This window comes from Pochonia chlamydosporia, chromosome 4 (assembly GCF_001653235.2).
Source record: "Pochonia chlamydosporia 170 chromosome 4, whole genome shotgun sequence".
In the NCBI taxonomy this organism is placed as follows: Eukaryota; Fungi; Ascomycota; class Sordariomycetes; order Hypocreales; family Clavicipitaceae; genus Pochonia; species Pochonia chlamydosporia.
Genome location: NC_035793.1, coordinates 4,653,446 through 4,671,819, shown reverse-complemented (window position 1 = coordinate 4,671,819; position 18,374 = coordinate 4,653,446). Strand labels below are relative to the sequence as shown.

The 18,374-nt window shown below is 50.1% G+C and overlaps 7 protein-coding genes across 7 annotated transcripts; 2 read left to right on the top strand and 5 right to left on the bottom strand.

Moving 5' to 3' along the window:
• Positions 1 to 107: 107 nt before the first annotated feature.
• On the bottom strand, positions 108 to 449 carry VFPPC_16829 (hypothetical protein; the record flags this gene model as incomplete). Its single annotated transcript, XM_018294582.1, has 1 exon — positions 108 to 449. One exon carries the CDS (start codon positions 447 to 449, stop codon positions 108 to 110), a length of 342 nt encoding a protein of 113 aa, XP_018137999.1.
• A 1,053-nt stretch (positions 450 to 1,502) lies between these two features.
• VFPPC_10119 (copper amine oxidase 1) lies at positions 1,503 to 3,798 on the top strand (the record flags this gene model as incomplete). The annotated part of the gene is made up of 3 exons (XM_018288549.1): positions 1,503 to 1,840; positions 1,891 to 3,516; positions 3,567 to 3,798. 3 exons carry the CDS (start codon positions 1,503 to 1,505, stop codon positions 3,796 to 3,798), a joined length of 2,196 nt encoding a protein of 731 aa, XP_018138000.1.
• A 156-nt stretch (positions 3,799 to 3,954) lies between these two features.
• VFPPC_14721 (nicotinate-nucleotide pyrophosphorylase) lies at positions 3,955 to 4,928 on the bottom strand (the record flags this gene model as incomplete). The annotated part of the gene is made up of 2 exons (XM_018292489.1): positions 3,955 to 4,031; positions 4,115 to 4,928. 2 exons carry the CDS (start codon positions 4,926 to 4,928, stop codon positions 3,955 to 3,957), a joined length of 891 nt encoding a protein of 296 aa, XP_018138001.1.
• A 1,212-nt stretch (positions 4,929 to 6,140) lies between these two features.
• VFPPC_10120 (hypothetical protein) lies at positions 6,141 to 6,776 on the bottom strand (the record flags this gene model as incomplete). Its single annotated transcript, XM_022428690.1, has 2 exons — positions 6,141 to 6,581; positions 6,762 to 6,776. The coding sequence occupies 2 exons, from the start codon at positions 6,774 to 6,776 to the stop codon at positions 6,141 to 6,143; spliced, it is 456 nt and encodes a 151-aa protein (XP_022284059.1).
• A 3,711-nt stretch (positions 6,777 to 10,487) lies between these two features.
• Positions 10,488 to 13,043, top strand: VFPPC_16830 (hypothetical protein; the record flags this gene model as incomplete). The annotated part of the gene is made up of 3 exons (XM_018294583.2): positions 10,488 to 10,545; positions 10,604 to 10,679; positions 10,733 to 13,043. 3 exons carry the CDS (start codon positions 10,488 to 10,490, stop codon positions 13,041 to 13,043), a joined length of 2,445 nt encoding a protein of 814 aa, XP_018138003.2.
• Positions 13,044 to 13,583: 540 nt separating this feature from the next.
• On the bottom strand, positions 13,584 to 15,301 carry VFPPC_10124 (major facilitator superfamily transporter; the record flags this gene model as incomplete). The annotated part of the gene is made up of 5 exons (XM_018288551.1): positions 13,584 to 13,868; positions 13,926 to 14,258; positions 14,307 to 14,826; positions 14,877 to 15,095; positions 15,171 to 15,301. 5 exons carry the CDS (start codon positions 15,299 to 15,301, stop codon positions 13,584 to 13,586), a joined length of 1,488 nt encoding a protein of 495 aa, XP_018138004.1.
• Positions 15,302 to 16,590: 1,289 nt separating this feature from the next.
• On the bottom strand, positions 16,591 to 18,315 carry VFPPC_10125 (C6 zinc finger domain-containing protein; the record flags this gene model as incomplete). The annotated part of the gene is made up of 1 exon (XM_018288552.1): positions 16,591 to 18,315. One exon carries the CDS (start codon positions 18,313 to 18,315, stop codon positions 16,591 to 16,593), a length of 1,725 nt encoding a protein of 574 aa, XP_018138005.1.
• Between the last annotated feature and the right edge of the window lie 59 nt (positions 18,316 to 18,374).

Sequence of the window (18,374 nt, the reverse complement as noted above, 5' to 3'; positions counted from 1 at the left end):
GAAAATCACATGCCCGCTTCAACAGGGATAGCCACAGGGTTTACCTGCCTTGCTTATTTTTACGACCGAATTCTTTGGACAGCTGATTCTGGAATTAAAAGGTGGTATTAGTCAGGTGAAACCCTCCGGCTCACCCACTGGCCATATATCGACATAATTGAGACACGCACAATTGGCTGAGTGGCCACGGAAGGGCGGCTGGGCCCATGGCCAGTTCGATTTGGCCAAGATACTGTGGATTTTGGAACGAACTTGGGCACGATTGGCAACATTGGGGGGTTATAGTAAATGCACAAAGGCCAGCCGTTGAATATTCTCAAGAATGCTCGGATGTGTATTTTGAAGAACAAGTGCTGCTTCAATATGTCGGACTGATTGGTTACATGGATTCCAAGTTGGCGTGTGCGTGTGCGAGAAGGCGGAGGAAAGGGCGTAGAGACCACATCCATTTATCCGGATGCTTGACACGTACAACATCGCAGGCTCGGATAGATAACAGAGACATCTAAGCGCCAGCCGCGCAGCACTGATTACGAGACAGCACTATCAGCACCTAACAATATGATATTGATCTCTGCAATCACGGTGGCGGCGTTGTGGTTCCGGCGCCGGACATTTAAAGTCGGTCCCCGCGGCAAGCGGATGCTCGGACACCCACTTTGGACATTCGTTTAGTGCGGGGTAGCAAAACGTCAAGACGTCAACTAGGATTCAGGGCATCGTGAAGAGTGCCAAAACTGGTTGTGGCGTTTGCCTCGTTGTTTTGGGTAATATTTTGAGAGCTTGGTTTGATATTACTCGCTTTTGACCCAAGCACGGAGAACTCGGTTTGCTGATATGGAGTTGGATGAACAATCGTATATCATGTTCGTTATCATGGAGCTGGTCCAGATGAAATGATAAATGATTTCGCCATGTCAACACCAGCATTCTCTTTGACCATGACCGGCACATCCCATACCAGTATCATGCTGTAAACACCGAAGTATCCTGCTGTAAACACTGAGCGGACCAGTTCAGCTTTCTGCACGTCGTGGTCAGGCAATGCCCAATTTGGGTAAAGCCCGCGCTCCAAGTTTCTGATTCGATTCTCGGCATGTACAATTAGACTGCGTCCAATGCCCAGAATGATAATCGGCAAAATGGTCCCTGGGCGGCTGATGTGGAATCGAAACCGCGATGCCGGCCGACTAAAACCGTCTTTTTGTTACCGGCTCCATCTTTTTATTGTCCATCGGCTCCTTCCAGATGGTCTTCAAGTCCCCACCCGTTTAACACTCTGGACCCTGAGCCGGCTTTAGCATTTCCTTCCTTCCGTCTTGACTTGACTGCTACATAAATGCTTGCTTCCCTCGCACCTTCCTTATTGAACTCTCGACTCGTTTTCAACATTGAACAAGTCCCGAGGATATCGATCTTACCTGCCCCGAAAGTGTAAAAACGGAAACCGGCAAATATCCAAGTCCCAAAGCTGCATGACTGTCAACTCCAACATCTCCACAATGGCAACTGCCCCTCATCCTCTCACCCAACTCTCTGTCGACGAGTTCACAAAGGCACGAGACATCATCGTCAAGCTGTACGGTGGCTCTCAGTCCGTCTACTTTCGACAGATCAACCTTGAGGAACCAAGCAAGGAGACCCTCATCCCTTATCTGGAGGCCGAACATGCTGGTACCCTGACAGCTGATACACCTCGCCCTGCCAGACAGGCCCATGTCGAGTATGATCTTATCAAGGCAGAAAAGCATGAGGCCGTGAGGGCGGTGGTAGATCTTGATGCTGGAAAGGTAGTTAGCAGTGACACTGCTGCTGCAAACAGGCATCCATACTTTACCACGTAAGTCATTTCTGCGTTGTGAGCCAACATGACTCCTAACGGCGATGTAGTGATGAGTTTACTCAGTTCTTCGATCATTGCTTGGCGTCAGACCTATTCAAGGATGCCATGTCCGAGTTTGAACTGCCTGAGGGCTTCGAAATCACGATTGACCCATGGCCATACGGCCCGTCAGACAATGAGGATGACCCTCGAATCATGCAGGGCCTGGTGTTTGCCCGTGATGCTCGGAAAAATCACCCGGACACAAACCACTATGGCTATCCCATCCCTATCATTCCTGTCATGGACTGGGTTACCAAGAAGATTATTCGAGTAGATCGACTGGCCACTGGTGGATCTGAAGATGGCCTGGAGCCTGCCCCTCGCGGTGATAAACCCAAAAAGCTGTTTGAGAATGCCAAATCCGCAGAGTGGGTTCCTGAACTGCTTGACCAACCCGTGCGCACCGACTTGAAACCCCTTAATGTCGTACAACCCGAGGGCGCCTCATTCTCCGTCCAGGAGGACGGACTCATTGAGTGGCAGAAGTGGCGATTCCGCCTTGGCTTCACTCCACGTGAAGGCGCCGTCCTGCACGATGTGTGCTACGAGAATCGCCCCGTCTTCTATCGTCTCAGCTTCTCCGAGCTCACTGTTCCTTACGGCGACCCCCGACCACCTTTCCACCGGAAGCAGGCTTTTGACTTTGGCGATGGCGGCATTGGTCGCATGGCTAATAACCTGACCCTGGGATGCGACTGCCTTGGCGCTATTCATTATGTCGACGGTCTGCTGAGTGCACCTGATGGATCTCCCACTCCTGCCAAGTCGGTTGTTTGCCTCCATGAACAAGATAATGGTATTCTCTGGAAACACACCAATTTCCGGACCAACAATGCCATTGTTGCTCGATCACGAGAATTTGTCGTCCAGCAACTTTGCACATTGGCAAATTATGAATACCTGTTTCAATATAAACTAGACCTCGCGGGAGGCATCACTCTTGAGACTCGAGCCACTGGCATGGTCAGTGTTGTGGCCATTGACGAGGGCAAGACCAGCAAGTATGGTAACGTGGTGTCTCCGGGTATTCTCGCCCAGAACCATCAACACATCTTTGCCGCGCGAATCGACCCTGCCATTGACTCGTACCGTGACAACCAGGTCGTTGTTGAAGAAAGCCATGGTGTCAAGAAGAACCCCAAGACGAACCCCCACGGTAATTTGTACGAGGTCAGGCGCCAGGTTGTCGACAAGGCCACGTATGTGGACGCAGAGCCTCGTCATAATCGTACTATGAAGATGGAGAACCCGAAGAAGCAGAACGCCATTTCAGGCAAGAACCTAGCATACAAGATTATTGCACCCGCCACTCAGATGATCCTGGCTGACGAGGAGAGTGTCCATACTCAGCGGGCACAGTTTGCTCAACACAATGCATGGGTTACTGGCTACCGAGATGGAGAGTTCTGGGTTGCTGGAGAGTTTACTAACCAAAGCCGATTCGAAGAAGGGGGTGTCGGTGATATGGTCCGCCGGGGAGATTGGTTCACAGAAGAGGGTAAACCAAACGGGGTGAACGGTTCTAATGGAACTAATGGAAGTAGCGATAACCATGGCCAGAAGAGCTCTCCTGTTGTCTGGCCAGTATATGGCTTTACGCACAACCCTCGAGTCGAGGATTGGCCGGTGATGTGAGTTGAATATCTTGTCGTTGCATGTTACAAAAGCTAACATGAACCAGGCCGATGGAAATGTATCAGATTCATCTCCGCCCCACCGACTTTTTCGAAGCCAACCCGGCCCTGGACGTTCCTTCCAAGAAGAACGAGGCAAGCGTGCTTGTGCCGTGCTGTGGCAAGAACGGCGTGACCAATGGTAACGGATGCGGTTCCGTGCAGAAGGATCCGGTTGCTCATCTCCAGGGATCGAACAACGGGGCTGATGCCAAGGCGGCAGGAGCAAACGTTGCCTAGGCTGGTGGTGTTCAGACGCAGGATATTGTAAAGACATAATGACAGAATGCATAAGACTTGAGGCTACGAAACATGTATACATCTATTTTCCAATGTAACAGAGAGACGATGTTATAATTTACAGTCTATTTGTGCCAGCGATGTTTGTGCCAGCGATTAATGTTCAATTTTGAGAGAAAAGTCGACGTGCGGTACACCCTGGTGGATGGAACTAGTTGAGATGATGTCGACGTCTGAAAAGTTAGCATGACTGACAACATGGTAGCAAGAACAAAAGAAAAGGTAAAACATGAACAGTTGATCTCGACCAACTTACCATTGCAAACATAGGCTTCGACATTATCACTCCTCAACCCACCCGAAACCTCCAACAGGAAACTCTTGCCCTGCCAGCGCTCCTTCAACGACCTCGCCGCAATCTTGACCCCATCCCCCGTAAAGTTATCCAACATGACGACATCCGCACCCGCAGCAATCGCCTCATCCGCCTCCTTCTCACTCTGCACCTCGACCTCCACCTTGACGCTAAATCCACCCACTGCCTTCGCCGCCTTCACCGCATCCGTAATGCTCCCCCTACTCCAGACATGATTATCCTTGAGCATAATCATGGTGCTCAGATCCATCCTGTGCGTGTCCGCACCGCCCACCAACATCCCATACTTTTCAACCAGTCTAAACCCCGGTGTGGTCTTGCGCGTACCCGCCAGAATACCCGTATATCCAGCCTTGCGAACTAGCGAAACCAGCCGATGCGACTCGGTGGCGATGCCAGAGCACCGCGCGAGCGTATTAAGAGCAACTCGTTCACCGAGGAGGATGTTTCGCACGGGACCCGTCACGGTAGCGACCTTGATTTTGCCGGACGGCGAGGACGCTGGGTCGAGGGGCGTGCCCTCCGCGTAGTGCCACTCGATGGTGCAGCCGGTCTGGCTGAAGACTTCGCTGAAGAAGGGGGCGCCGGCGAGGATGCCGGGCGATTTGGCGAGGAGGGTTGCCGTGCGGGGGGTCTCGCCGACGACGAAGCCGGCGTAGTCGAAGGAGGGGGTGTCTTCGGCGAGCCAGCCTGTTATTTGGGTTTTGTAGCTGGATGGGAGGAGGTGAGCTGCGTTGGTGGATTGTGATGCCATTGTGTGAGGGTGAGTGCGGGGGCGGGGTAGAGGGGTAGAGGAGGTGTGTTGAGCTTGGATGTGAGCTGTGAGCTGTAGTTTGTGTGTTGTGTATAATGGTGAGTGAGAGGGATTGAGTGAGATGGTGTGTTTGTGATGGTTAAGGAGGATATTTGAGGTTGGAAGTGAGCGGAATGCGGTACTTCGGGAAGACGAGTTTGAGCCGGCGTTCGGAGAAGTGTGGGGCCTTTTTGTCCCGAGTTGTATGTACGTGGTGAGTCAACGAGGAGGTGAGAGAAGCGCAATATTTATAGTAAAATTCAGGATGGAAAAAAAATGTCCTTCACCCGTGTTGCGCTATTTCATCACAGGTAGTTGTCATTCAAAGGGCTCGGATATTCGGCGTCGAGGACTGCGTTATGGTGTTTGGACTCGTGACACAGCACCGGGTGTTTTCGCCTTGTTTGTGGCGATATGTGTAAGTTAGTAGGATATAGACTGTACATCACGCACTTAACTATTATAGAATAGGATATGCTAGTGTAGAAATACTTGAATGTGACAATCACTGCCCCGCAGATAGGTTGACCCGTCGGATATTAAATCTGCCAGTGTGAAAGACTGGTATTGAAGTGACTCAGTTCCGTCGCCATTTGTTACTTCGCTTTAATTCCTCAAGCATTTATTCACAAATCCTCAATATCTCCCTGGATTCTATGTATTTGACAAGTTGCTTCAGGGTGTGGGGTCATTTCCTAGGCGCGCCTGTGCCGGTTTTCGGTTACCGGTCAGTTTGGCTAGATGGCAACTCAAAGACTTTCAACTGTCTACAAGTCCGCGCACTCCAAAGGATCTACATCAGTGGGAAAAGGGCTTCATGTTCTTATTTATGTTTAAGATGTTTCACATTCATTGCTAACCGGCATGAGAAGACAAGCGAGTGCGGCTTAAAATGTCTACAACAGGTGAGAGTCAACATTGAATGGCCTTGTTGCTCTTACAGACTGTCTCAATTCAATGTGTGAGTGAATGTGACAACTATTTGAGACCTCTATAATAGATAACTTGAATGAAGTTAAAGTCAGCCTGCCGCCAGTAACATCCATAAGACGCAAACAGCAACACCTTCTCTTGGAACAACTCCCAACCTCAATGTCAAGGCTACAAACTCAGTCATGCGTATACGGTTTCAACGCATCAACAACCGTCTCGCAGGAATTGGCAAGATGTAGTTCAGCGTCTCTCCATAGCTCGTCGTTGCTCCATGGCTGGTCGTCTCTCCGTAGCTGGTTCACTCCAATCCCCGGATGGATCAGATCGAGGCCGTGGATCTGCAGGCGGGGGATTGTCTGGTCGTTCCGTCACCACTCCTGAAAGTTGATATCTGCCATCATCGAATATATAGCTCCCTTCGTTAATGGCGACGTCCTGGGCCGGAATTGTCGTCACTCCCACCACCACATCCCTACCTACGTCCCATCCTTCTCCGCTCTCCCATTGTCGGTCTGCCCATGGACTGCTTGTCGCCATCCTGCCTGTCGCAGATCCGCCAGCTGCCTGTTCACCTGTGGCCCATCCGCCAAAACTCTCTTCATGATGCCCTACCGACCTTCTCTGTTCTCGAGTCCCATCGGTGGCGGCCTTGCCACTCGTCCTGGTCCTGGTAGTTTTTCTCTATTTCTTGTTACGAAGGGGAAAAGATAGAAAGGCAGACAATCACCCAGTATCTTACCTCGGGCATCGTTGAAAATGGCTCACTTGAGGAGGTTGGGGTATAAGTCAATGTAGCGTAAATGGCGTAAATTTCATGGTAAGCATGAGACTGCTTCACAGAAAACCGATTGCCGTTTAAGCCGTGAGGTTGTGCATGGAAAACCCAAAGCAACTAACCTCAGTAGAACCCAGGTTTCCGATCGTTTACTGTTTCAGTTTTTTGATTGTAAATGCCCGACAACCTGTCTGCCAATGTGGTGCCTGACGTTACACCTGCGTCCAACTCAGCCCATGAAGCGCACCATCTCGCGGCCAACCATTGGTTCGTTGTGTCTTCTCTCTCATCGCTGTCTCAAAAAAGTGAGGCTGTCGAGCCAAGCCTTATGCTTATGGTTGCCACCCAAGTTGGGCCTTGAGGAAATAAGCAGCTGAGGATATCGCGAAATGCGGCACGCAATTCCAGCCGACGTTGTACGATTGACAGGCCATTTCAGAAATACGGAGTCTACAGGCCCTACGTTAAGTCGAGTAGGCACGATACTGAATAAAATGTGCGAGACCGATATGGAGATGCAGGAATTGACTCAAGAGGATCTTGATAAGAAACCTTGGTGTGTACAAAAGGTTGAGTCCCTTGACGAACCCCGCTGAACACCACAGGAAATACATCGGCTACAAAGAGTTTGTCAAATTTGTGTCCTCATCTGACGATTTCTTTGCACTACGGCGGTTTGATAAATTGCACTGCCGGGTTCTTTTGAGGCTTCAAGATCAGCTCGCTGAGCTGGAAGAAGAGTTGGACGCGCTTGATAACCTGTGGAGCGAGCGTGAACAAGACCCTATTGACAATGGCACCTTTCGAGGCGATCAGCCAAAGCGAAAAGAGATTCTAGACAAAATCTATGCAGTGATGTGCCGATATGGTAAGCATTCTTAACGTAACTTGGCTAACCTTGCATTGACAATGGTAAAGACAGCTTGCTTTGCCGATATCTGCAGCTTAAATCTGCACCTCGAGCACCAGAACTAAACATTCATAATATGAAAACCTGGCTTTCCAATATGAATAGCCCCATTGAATCAAAGGAGGTACAGTTCCTTCATCACAAGGACCTTTTCTCCATGACAGCAGGTAGAAAGTCATCTGTACGTCAGGTGTTCGAGCAGAGGGTCCTTCTTCCCCTGGCACGAGTATTCGCGAACCGACAGAAGGGAGAGCAGTCTCAGCCAGTATATCGTACTGTCACGCAGGTAAATGACGAGCCAGTTGATAGTCTCATGACGGTGGGAATTTTCGCCACAGCAGTGATCATGTTGATAACTCCTTTGTGGATTCTTGCGACTATTGGCGAGACGACCCAGAAACTAAAAGTCATTACAGTGTTTTTGGTGGTCTTTCTGGCTGTTTTGAATTGGGGGACTTTGGCAAGGCCGTTTGAGATACTTGTCGCGACTGCAGGGTATGAATGCCATCGCAACGATGTTGAGAGAGTCATTTACTTACTTGTGGTATGTGTCGCACAGATACTCGGCGGTTTTGGTTGTCTTCCTGCAACTTGGGACTTCGCCACAAGGGTAATGATACGTTGGTTTGTGATCTGGGTTGCGTCAACATATTCTATGAGTTACTCGCTCCACGAGGGTTCTTCGTGTTCACAGAAGAACTTTGGGATTTCTTGTGGGCTGTGTGAGACTCAGGATAATGCGATCTCTGTCTCCGATTTTGGCGGAAATACCAAACTGAAGACCACCGCGGCAAGAAGTACATGTGGATTAAACGCTGCTCGGGGGTTGGGTAAGGTCGTCAACGTTAGCGGTGTCATGAAGCGGGCTCCTTGAACGAGACTCACTCTGTAGATAGGACTCGTCGTTTTTGATATCGGTTAGACGACATCCTAACTGGGCGTGGTGCTTGTTTATTTGTTCCGGTTTCCTCCAAATATATAATGTTCTAAATGGAAGTGTAACTGAGTATTGCTGGACATTAAACTATGCTAAACAGTAATTGTCATTTGCAAATGCCCCGGACTCGTCCGCAACCGTGCCTGCTCGATCACCGTAAGTGACATCCTACTAGGGATATCCAGTTTGCAAATCGAGACCCTAGACGAATATTAACTAATCGAGTCTACTACAGAGAAGAACTGTATTGTGACAAATGCTATAAGAACATACTTCCGATATCGCCACCCCCTCAAGGCCTTCACAGCTGATTATAGCTAAAAGCTCTAGCAAAGGATCCCAATAGTCACAAACGGTATCAGCAAAGCTAGACGACTCATGGCCAGACGGCATGTACCACTACCACTACCACTACCGCTACCGCTATCGCCACCCATGTCACCTGAGTATAAAGTCTGGGATGGTACATAATTCGGGATGCTTAAGGCCACAGTGCTTTTACTATTTCTGCTTGAAGTTGAAGTTAAAGTTGTAGTTTTCGACACAGAAACGATCGAGGTTGACGGAAGCTTGGTCGGTGTTTTGAGAGCTCCCAGCGAACTTGGAAAAGGCGTAGGCATCGTTCCTATCGAGTAACCGGCATCTGAGCAATCCTGGCTAGCCATGGACACGGAGTAAAAGAATGGGACATTCTGTGAGAGTTTACAATTCTCGCATCTATGCCAACATGTTAATGCCCCGTCATGTAAGGTAGAACAAATTTGTGAAGGGCGGTGAGATTTCTTACAATTGCAAAGCGGGCACAAAACCATTGACACAGAGACACCCTTGATTCAGGTCACTGTTCACTTTCGCCATACTCGAACATAAAGTGTGAAGCTGCATTTTTGGCTCGCAGGCTGAACCTTTTCCAACACAATCATGTTCACGGTGTTTAAGTTCCGGTGCTGGAGTGGTAGATGGAGAGGATATCAATTCTGCGAAACTTCCGGATAGGAATATGTTAAGCACAATGGCGTATACCGACATTCTGAGGACCATGGTGAATAGTAAAACTGGTCAGCGTTGGAGATAAACGGTGAGGAATTAGAGCAACGAAGAACATCCAATTGCGATAGAATTCTGTGCAGGTTGAGCATATGGCAGCAAGATAATGATATGGTTTCAAACCTTCTGAACCCAGAGAAGAGGCACATAAAAAAGGGTTCACACTTGTCCAACTGCTCTCTCTGGACCCTTTGTGCGTTCGGCAGTTTTAGAATACGGAATACGGAACACGGAGCGTGAATATGCATGATCAGCCACAACTGAGGTGCTAGCAGGGGGCAAGAACAACCTTATCTAATAAGGCTGAGAAACGTCTGAGAGGGTCCAATGCACAAATACAGAGCCGAGCTCGTCTAGTTGTCTTTTGCTGAGACAAATACCAGCAAAAAGGGTTAGGGAGGCGGGGGCAGAATCAACCAGATCTTCTCTAGCCGTTCTTTTTGTTCTATAAAAATAGAAGGACTGGAAAACGAATCAAAGGGCAAAGATGGAAAGGGAAAACGAGACACAAGCAAGGGTTTTGTGATGAGAACCCTGGGATGTGACATTCTCACCCTGTGGTTGACAACGCCACCATTGTTTATTCCCAAAGTGCCTTAGAGGCGGGTCGGCTCGTCTTGGCATCGCTTGGGGGTGGCTGAATGAATGGATAGAATCGCACAGTTTCCGTGTGGGATGGGCGAAACAACAACGGCAAAAGTCCTTTACGATTTCAGCTCAGCTCAGCTCGGCCCGCTGCTGTAACTCTGCCCGAAATTACGGAGTACTCAAAGCATCTTTTGGGCTTTTATTACTCGAGCAAATGTGCGGCCATTTAGTCCTTCTTAGTTGACCCGGAGTCGAGAAAACCACTTCCCAAGTTGACTCTTGCAGGATCGGCCATCATTACTAAATGATACTCGAGTCGACGGTAACAACATGGCAGAACTTACAGTCGGGTATGTTTCTGGTCTTATCGCCATTGCGGTGTTCATTGGTATGGTAAAACTTCTGTGAGTATAACATGATGCCACAATAGCTGACCCATGTGTTAGTCCGATTGATAATTCCGCTGGCAATCAGTCTCGTTCTCGCTGGTGTTTTGCGAGATGAAAACACAGCCATCACTTGGTACACATTTCATGCTCTATGATTGCTGGATGAGTACTGATTTCCCTGAAAAGGTCAGTGGCCGGCCGCGCTATACAGAGCTCATATTGGCCTACCATCTTGGGCGCAGAATCTACAGCTACACGTCGAGTTCGAAAAGACATTGTTTTTCTGACACAGCTGGTTACATTGATGTACATCCTCATCTCTGTTGCCAGTGTCGTCACACCCTTTGGTTTATACGAAGAGCTAGTCCCTGGAGGCAGTGTCGACGTGGAGTTTGAATATGTCAAAGACACATCGCCCATGGGTTATGGAACTCCGCAAAGAAGCCCTCTTGGCTTCAGTCGCAAATGCGGCGCTTTTTCTCCTGTTGCATGCCCTGGGTCTAACACAGTAGTCATCACGTCCAAGAAGGGGTCTTCGATCATATCCGATCTGCCATATGGCTACAACACCAGCATACCACAGTCCCTCGTGGACCTCTATTCAAGTGGTACGAGCGGGAACGGCACCACAGTTTCAAACCTCTTCGATATCGAATGGAGAAACTACCACTCCGAGCAGGAGAGGCAAATCAACAACGGGTCCAGATTTCTAGTGGGATCGTTTCGACATCTCCAAACCATGTTGTTGAACGATGCGGTGGAACCTGTGGAAGGTCTGTTGGTCGACACTAAGAACGGCGGCGTCGGCTTCAGACATCATACTCTTCCAAAGGAAGTCAAGCATGGGGTGGAATGGACAGAGGATTTGTTGTTCATTGAGCCTGAAACCGAGTGCGTCAATACGAACCTGACCTTGGATTTCACCATTGGGTCTATTTTAAAGAATCCGGCCAGCAGAGAGCGCACGCCCATTGAGAGTCTCGTCCTGACAGATCGCGGCGGGTTTGTCAACTTGAACAAGACTCTTCCATATTACGACCGCAGCAACATGCAACTCAATCCAGACCTCAGGGGAAGAGCTTACATGGCCGCTTGGGCAACAAATGCCCTCACCATGCATTACTTCAATGTCAGCAATCCAAACCCAGACGCCTTTTCGTACATGAACTCCGCGATTGGCAAGTCTTTCCAGCTGAGCTCCCGAAATGCGGACTACTTCTTCGACGCCCTCACCACGTCCACGCGGTGGGATCGGTTCTTAAACTTTGGTTTGTTTACTAATTCATCGAGCTATAAACCACCACCGAACCCATTTCAAATCAATTCCGGCAACTTCAGCATGGTGCCTACACTCTGCAGCGGTGCTGGCGGGAAGGATCTCGGAAACATTACGAACATTGCAGTAGTTTGCGGACTGATATATGGTGCGCCCAGACGACAGGACGGAAGTGAGCAATTTACATTTGACGAGGGGAGCAGTTGGACCATTCCTCTTTATAGCTGTGCTACCGCTGTTAAAGCTACAGTCAAGTCGGTTGACCTGCGGGCGAACGGCACTCTTGGTTTACGCAGCTTGAATGTCGTCAATCTTCGAAACAAGGTCTACAAGAGTGAGCAGGACAAACCACTTTGGGGGATTGAAGATGCTAACATGACTCTTGCGGATGCAATGCCGCTTTGGGGTCTGATAGCGCCGTCCTATGAAGGACACCGAAATGTGTCAACTGTACGCAAAGAATCGCTTTATCTGTCTTCGTTCGCTGGTATAGCAGCAAGTGGTCTAGCTTCCAGCGTTCAATACCTCCCTGGAGTCGAGTTTTATGTGGATGCGTTAAGAACCGCGTACAATATCGGCCCAAGCTCGATTGCTCTTCTCGGCGGCACAATCATCGACTACTCGGGCCGTACGAACATGGCCATGTACGCCAAGTGGCAGCAACTTTCGCGAACAGAGAATGCCACGAGCAAGATCCTGAATTTGATATGGACTGATGTGTCCGCCAGTGCTGTAATGGGCACCAAGGGAGTGCTAGGACCAAGAAAGTCGAGCGAAACAGGTCGTCCAGTCCGAGTTGCTGTAAAGCAGATCGTTCGGCGGGTCAAGTGTCGTCTTGCATTCGCAGTAGTTTCATATGTGGTTGCAGCGTTGTGCTTTCTCGTTACCGTTGCGGCGCTTGTATTTTGGATCATGGGCGGCACCAACATCGCCACGATGAAGCGCCAGATTCGCCAAACTTCGACGGGTCGGATATTGACAGCGTTTTTGTATCCTCAGGGACCTGGTCTCAGGGCTAAGACTGGGGATTGGGTGCCGGCTGTTGGTACGAAATATGTGAATCTCTCGGAGACGCCTCCAACAGGACGAAAAGTCGACGATGAGGGCCAAGATGGGGGTTCTGATGGAAGTCATGGAGCTGGGAACGAGAATAATAATGTTACCAATGCTGTATTTGTGAGTGCTACAGATGACGGTATGCAAAAGGCACATCCCCGTTGAGATGGATTGGCAAAATGGGTCTGTGGCTGGTTAAGACGCAGATTTATTCTCTGTTTGGGGTCTTGCAGTGGCATTGGCCAGTTATGTACGTTTCTCAACCTATGGATCAACAAGTGTGTTAGTGATAAGCGAGTGGGCAGCATGAGACGTGGGATCAACTGTGAGATGAAAGAGTATTCGAAGCCTTGGTGATGCGGTATGGTTGCAACAGACACCAAATGTTCTCCATCATACGCTGCCTCGTACGCACCGTCTCGTCATCTTCTTACCGCGGTTCTCGAGTTAAGCAGCTACCGAACTTCGTTCCCAGCCAGGCGAGAGTAGTAGACTTAGCTTGTCACCATGTAAATCGTCCGACGAGAATGGTTCTATCGACCTTGAACAATCATGACCAGTTTCGAGACGCTGGTGGTTTCTGAGATACACCTGAACATGATCAACTCACTCAAGATTGGACTACAGTCAGGCGTTTCACAGCCAAATAACTCAGGGCCGTCATAATTCATTCATCACCACCACGTTCGCCAAGGTCCACACAAACTAATACACATATCTAAACTGCGGAATCTCCTTATCCGTCATATCCGTCAAGTTCACCATAACCCCATGTCGCGCCTCATCAAACGCAGCCACCTCCTCCGCACTAACAACCTTGTCTCGTCGACTGTTCTCCCACATAAGATAGAACCGAATAACCCAGCACATGACGAACCCCAACGCAAGACAAATCATCAGTGCCAGGAATCCAGATTGATAGGTTGGTGCTTCGCGCTCGAAGAACAGCTGCGGACCGATAATGTTACCGGTGCAGTAGGCGATGAAGGACTGCCAATGTTAGTGGGTTCACAAGACAATTCCAGTGGAAACGGAGAAAGTACATACCATGGCATTGAGGGTAGTCTTCTTTGTGAAACCACCAAAGTTACCGGACATGAGGGACATGATCAGGGGAAAGTTGGCGCTATATCCGCCGGCGAGGACAGTGCCAGCAAACCGTGCCCACCGATTATGAGGATCAATATACCGCACCATAGCCGCGCCCGTCACGCCGATAGCGTAGTTGAATGCCATGAAGTAGGTTCTCGAGTTGCGGAAGTAGCTGCTTCCGCTGGTGGCGAAGAGCACCAGCACAAGTTGGAGGAGGTAGGTGACGCAGCCGAGGAGGAGGGTGTCAAAGGTACTAAAGCCAAAGCCTTGGACAACAATACTCGAAAACTTGCAAAGTATTAGCATCAACCAACAATACCGGTGTCATATACATACCGTAGTCACAGCTCCGTTGGGAATATTCGAAGCCAACTGCAGCGCCACAATCAACCAACTCTTCACATCCAACAACGCCTCCTTCACCTGTCCCCATTTCACCTTGTCGCTCTTAATACCCGTCATATTCTCCTTGACCCGCAAAATCGCCTTCTTCCTATCCTCCTCCTTCAGGAACCTCGCCTCCATAGGCGTATCCGGCAAGAGGAAGAAGATGCCCACGGACCACGCCACCGTCGCGGCGCCAAAGATGAGAAACACCGCCTTCCAGGGCTTAATGGTTTCCACGTGGCCAATGGCATAGGCAAGCAGGCCGCCAAAGATACCGGCGCACGTGTTCCCCAGGAACCAGGCTGCGTGGCGGAGAGGCTGTTCCGAGCGCTTGTACCACATGGACACGACGATTGTGAGGCCCGGCGCGATGGGGGCTTCCGTGACGCCGAGGAAGAAACGGTCGGCGAGGAGAGAGCCCGAGTTGAAGGTTACGGCTGTGAGCATGAGGACTACGCCCCAGACAAGACTGCGGCTGTTAGTTGGATTCGTTTGGGAGTAGGGGAGATGTATACGTACACAGACATGGTGATTACTTTGCCGACTTTCCAGCGCACCATGAGCATGGCGGCTGGGTATGAAGCGACTAGGTAGCCGAAGTAGTAGATGCCGCTGGACCAGGAGTACTCTTTGCCGGTGAGATGGAGATCAGTTCGGATGCCCATGATGGCGGTGAATCCTAGGGCGGATTTGTCCAGGAATTGAAAAAGATATGAAAATGCCATGACGGGGAGGAGCCTGTATTCAGCCGTTAGGTATATTCGATGCGTTCACATTGACCACAAGAGTGTTTGTCGCGCACGGAAAACATACCATCTATCAATCTTCCTTAACAGCCGCTTATCCTCCTCCGGACTGAGAGTCTCATTCGAAATCTCACCAAACTTGACATCCTCCGTCTTGGACACGCTCATGTCGCGCTCAATGTCAGTCTTTTCCGCCATATTGTCAGAAGTTATGTGGCGAATTCTGACGGTTCAGCGTTTGTGGTCGTGCAAAGACCAACGTCAAAAGTCTAAAAGTGCAAAAAAAGTTTGAATCCAAGATTAAGCAGCACAAGAGCTAAAATGGCGATGAGACACCGTGCTCCTTTTGTACTTTCGTCATTGCTACACACTAACCCCCCCGACGTCGCATCGCCAATCCCGCTTCCCAAGAAAGCAGGCAGTCTACGATTATCCTTCCTTTAACGCGAGCCAGCCGTTGTCATGCTAGCTACCCCACAAACTCAGGTAACCGACGGAGATGGACTCCCGATACCTGGACCCGAAAGTTGGTGCTTCAGATGGCATGGGTTCAAGGTTCAAGGTTATGGCGGGGAAATGTCCGCCACTGCCACTGGGAGGAGGCAGGGCTGGCCTGGGATGTGGGACATGAATCAGTTTGCCTGCGCGTGCGGGGGAATGTTATCTATGATTAACCCTTGGAGATTATGTGGGATATTGAGATGATTTGCGTGGAGCCGCGGGAACCTGGTCTTGAGATAGGAAGCTGGTGATACGGAGGGAATCGAACCATGTAGTCAGCCGTACTGTAACCCAAACGAGCATCATTTCGATGACAGCTGCTCCGTGCGTCTAGATGGGTTCTATAATGTCAAATTGACCTTCAACCGGCATGCTCGTGCAGTCATAACATATGTAGTACTACTGCAACCTTGGCACGGCGCACCCATCCCCTGCCGACCACACCACTTTGAGACGTTTAGCCCCGGATCAGCACCGCAGAGGAAAAGGTAATGGTACTTGATGCTTAGGGTGTGCTCTGTCGCTCTGTCGCGTAATAAGGGCTGTTTTTAGCTAGTGATGAGAGAGGAGGCGTTGGAGTGGATATTGGGCTTGGACTAGAGCCGTCAATTGATAATGGATTAAAGGTCTAGCCGACCGTCGGGAAGAAGACCACGCTGATTGTGGAGGATGTGCATCAGTACCGATAGACGTTGATACAATGGTGGAACATCAGGCATGAACGTTGATAGTGGTTGTGAGCCAATTCCAGTAAATGGTCGCCTTATCTTCCACGCTCTCTTCTATTGGATTTCATCGCTTCGTCTATATCATTTATCGTCAAATACCCAAATCTTTCCAATGCCGTGATGTTAGTACACACAAAGACGCCACCTGGGCAATAAGACGGCGATGCCAGCGTCTACCACCCACCTGAGCTGCGCCAAGCCTCTGGGCATTCAGCCAGATCATCACAACGCCTTGCCAACCTCAGCCCTGGTGCCTCCTCAGATAACAAATCTTTCAACCTCTCCTGTATCAGATACCATGGCGTTGGAAACCTCCTCCTCTGTAAGTGGACCTGTTCTGCCGTTTCGACTTCTTGTTGCCGACGCGCGCACTAGTAATCGATGTGCGCGAGAATAGTTACACCCATATGCACACAGGGCTTGGAACCTAGCGATGAACCAATCTCTCCGGGATTCATCCTTCGTCTCAATCGCAGCCATGAACAAGGCATCTGCCACCCTAACCATAGCGTCGTCACCCCTGTGCCGCAGCGCCTGCATAGAGAGTGTCATGATGAGTCCAACAAACTCTTCTGTCGGCTCTTTATACGGCAACCCTAGCCTGCGAAGAGTGCGTGCGAGCTGAATTTTGATTCCGTAATACTGAGGTACCAATTGACGGATATTGCAAACTAGGCGTTTTGGGCTGTCAAAATTGGGCGCTAGGTCGCTTGCAATGCCAAATATTTCTTCAAATTCAACATCAGTGGCTTTGAAGACGGCCTGGATCTCGGTGAAGCATGTTTTGGCGGCCTCGAGATCCAGATTGTCTAGACTAGAAATCATGAATCGAAGCTGCACGATGGAGGCAGCCATGCAGTATACTGTGCGATTCTCTAGGTCGTCAAGCATCTCCTCCTGCGGGTAGTCTTGAGCCCACATGACTCTATAGAGACCGTATGAGAATCGATGCAATGAGTCTGACCTGTCCTGATATAAGGACGTGCCGTTTGTAAAAGCGAGTGCTTGGTTTAGGGTCTCGACCAGATGCCCGCCGAGGCCATGACCGGCAGCCACGCTGTCGTAAATGCAAAGATGCACTAGAATACGGGCTGAGAACTGTGAGAGTATGCGTTCTCTATCTTGGGCATCGTCGCCCATTCGGACAAGGGCCAATCTCTTTTCCTGGTCTTGGGGCTCATGCAAGGCACGCTTAAACACTTCATTGCGGCAACGATGCCAGACCACTCGGGCTGCGCCGGCCAGGTGGTTGGCAAATCCTCGACAGGATGCATCTCCAAACTTTTTCTCATACCAGAGCATGAGAAAGATGGCTGCCAAGATTGCATCCAGGTCCAATTGCCGACCGTCGGGTCCTGGGCTCCCGTCCACCGCCTCAGCAAACATCCTCAAGGCTGCCGCATAGTGGTGCAAAGGCGTGACCGTTCGGGTATCTGCCAGCTCTTGGTCGGATCCTCGTTTCCGAAATTCCAGTTCCTGTCCGCCGAGAGCCAAAACAACACGCATGACAATTGGTTCTCTCTCGGCGATGTTGAAAATGATGGCGTACAGCCCATAATCAGGGTTCTTTGTATGGTGCAATCTGGCAAACGTGGTCCGGTAATACCTGATTGCTTCGTGATCTGCAGATGTCAGATCTATTGAAGACGCACTATTCGCTAGCTCCGACATATGCGCCGGCAAGGATGGACTCCATGGCTGGTCTCGGGCAAACTTGGCGATTGCTCGTGTACTTTCATTGACAATCCGGTTGGCGGTGCTTCGTCTCATGCGTGGAGAGTAATCGCAGAGCAGCTTGAGGCGGATGCAACGGCAGCACTTTGGCCTCACTTCGTCACACTTGACCTTCTTTGTGCGACAAGTCCAACAGCCATTCCGGGAGCGGGGTCCATTACGAGATGCCTTGGATCTGTATTCCGGCGAGGGGGAATGAACTAGGTCAATCTCAGGGGGCGTGAGTGTTGTTTCAACCTTGGTTGCCATTGCTGCTGCATCTACCGCCACGGCAAACGTGTGTGAATAGATGATGCAAATCAGGAACC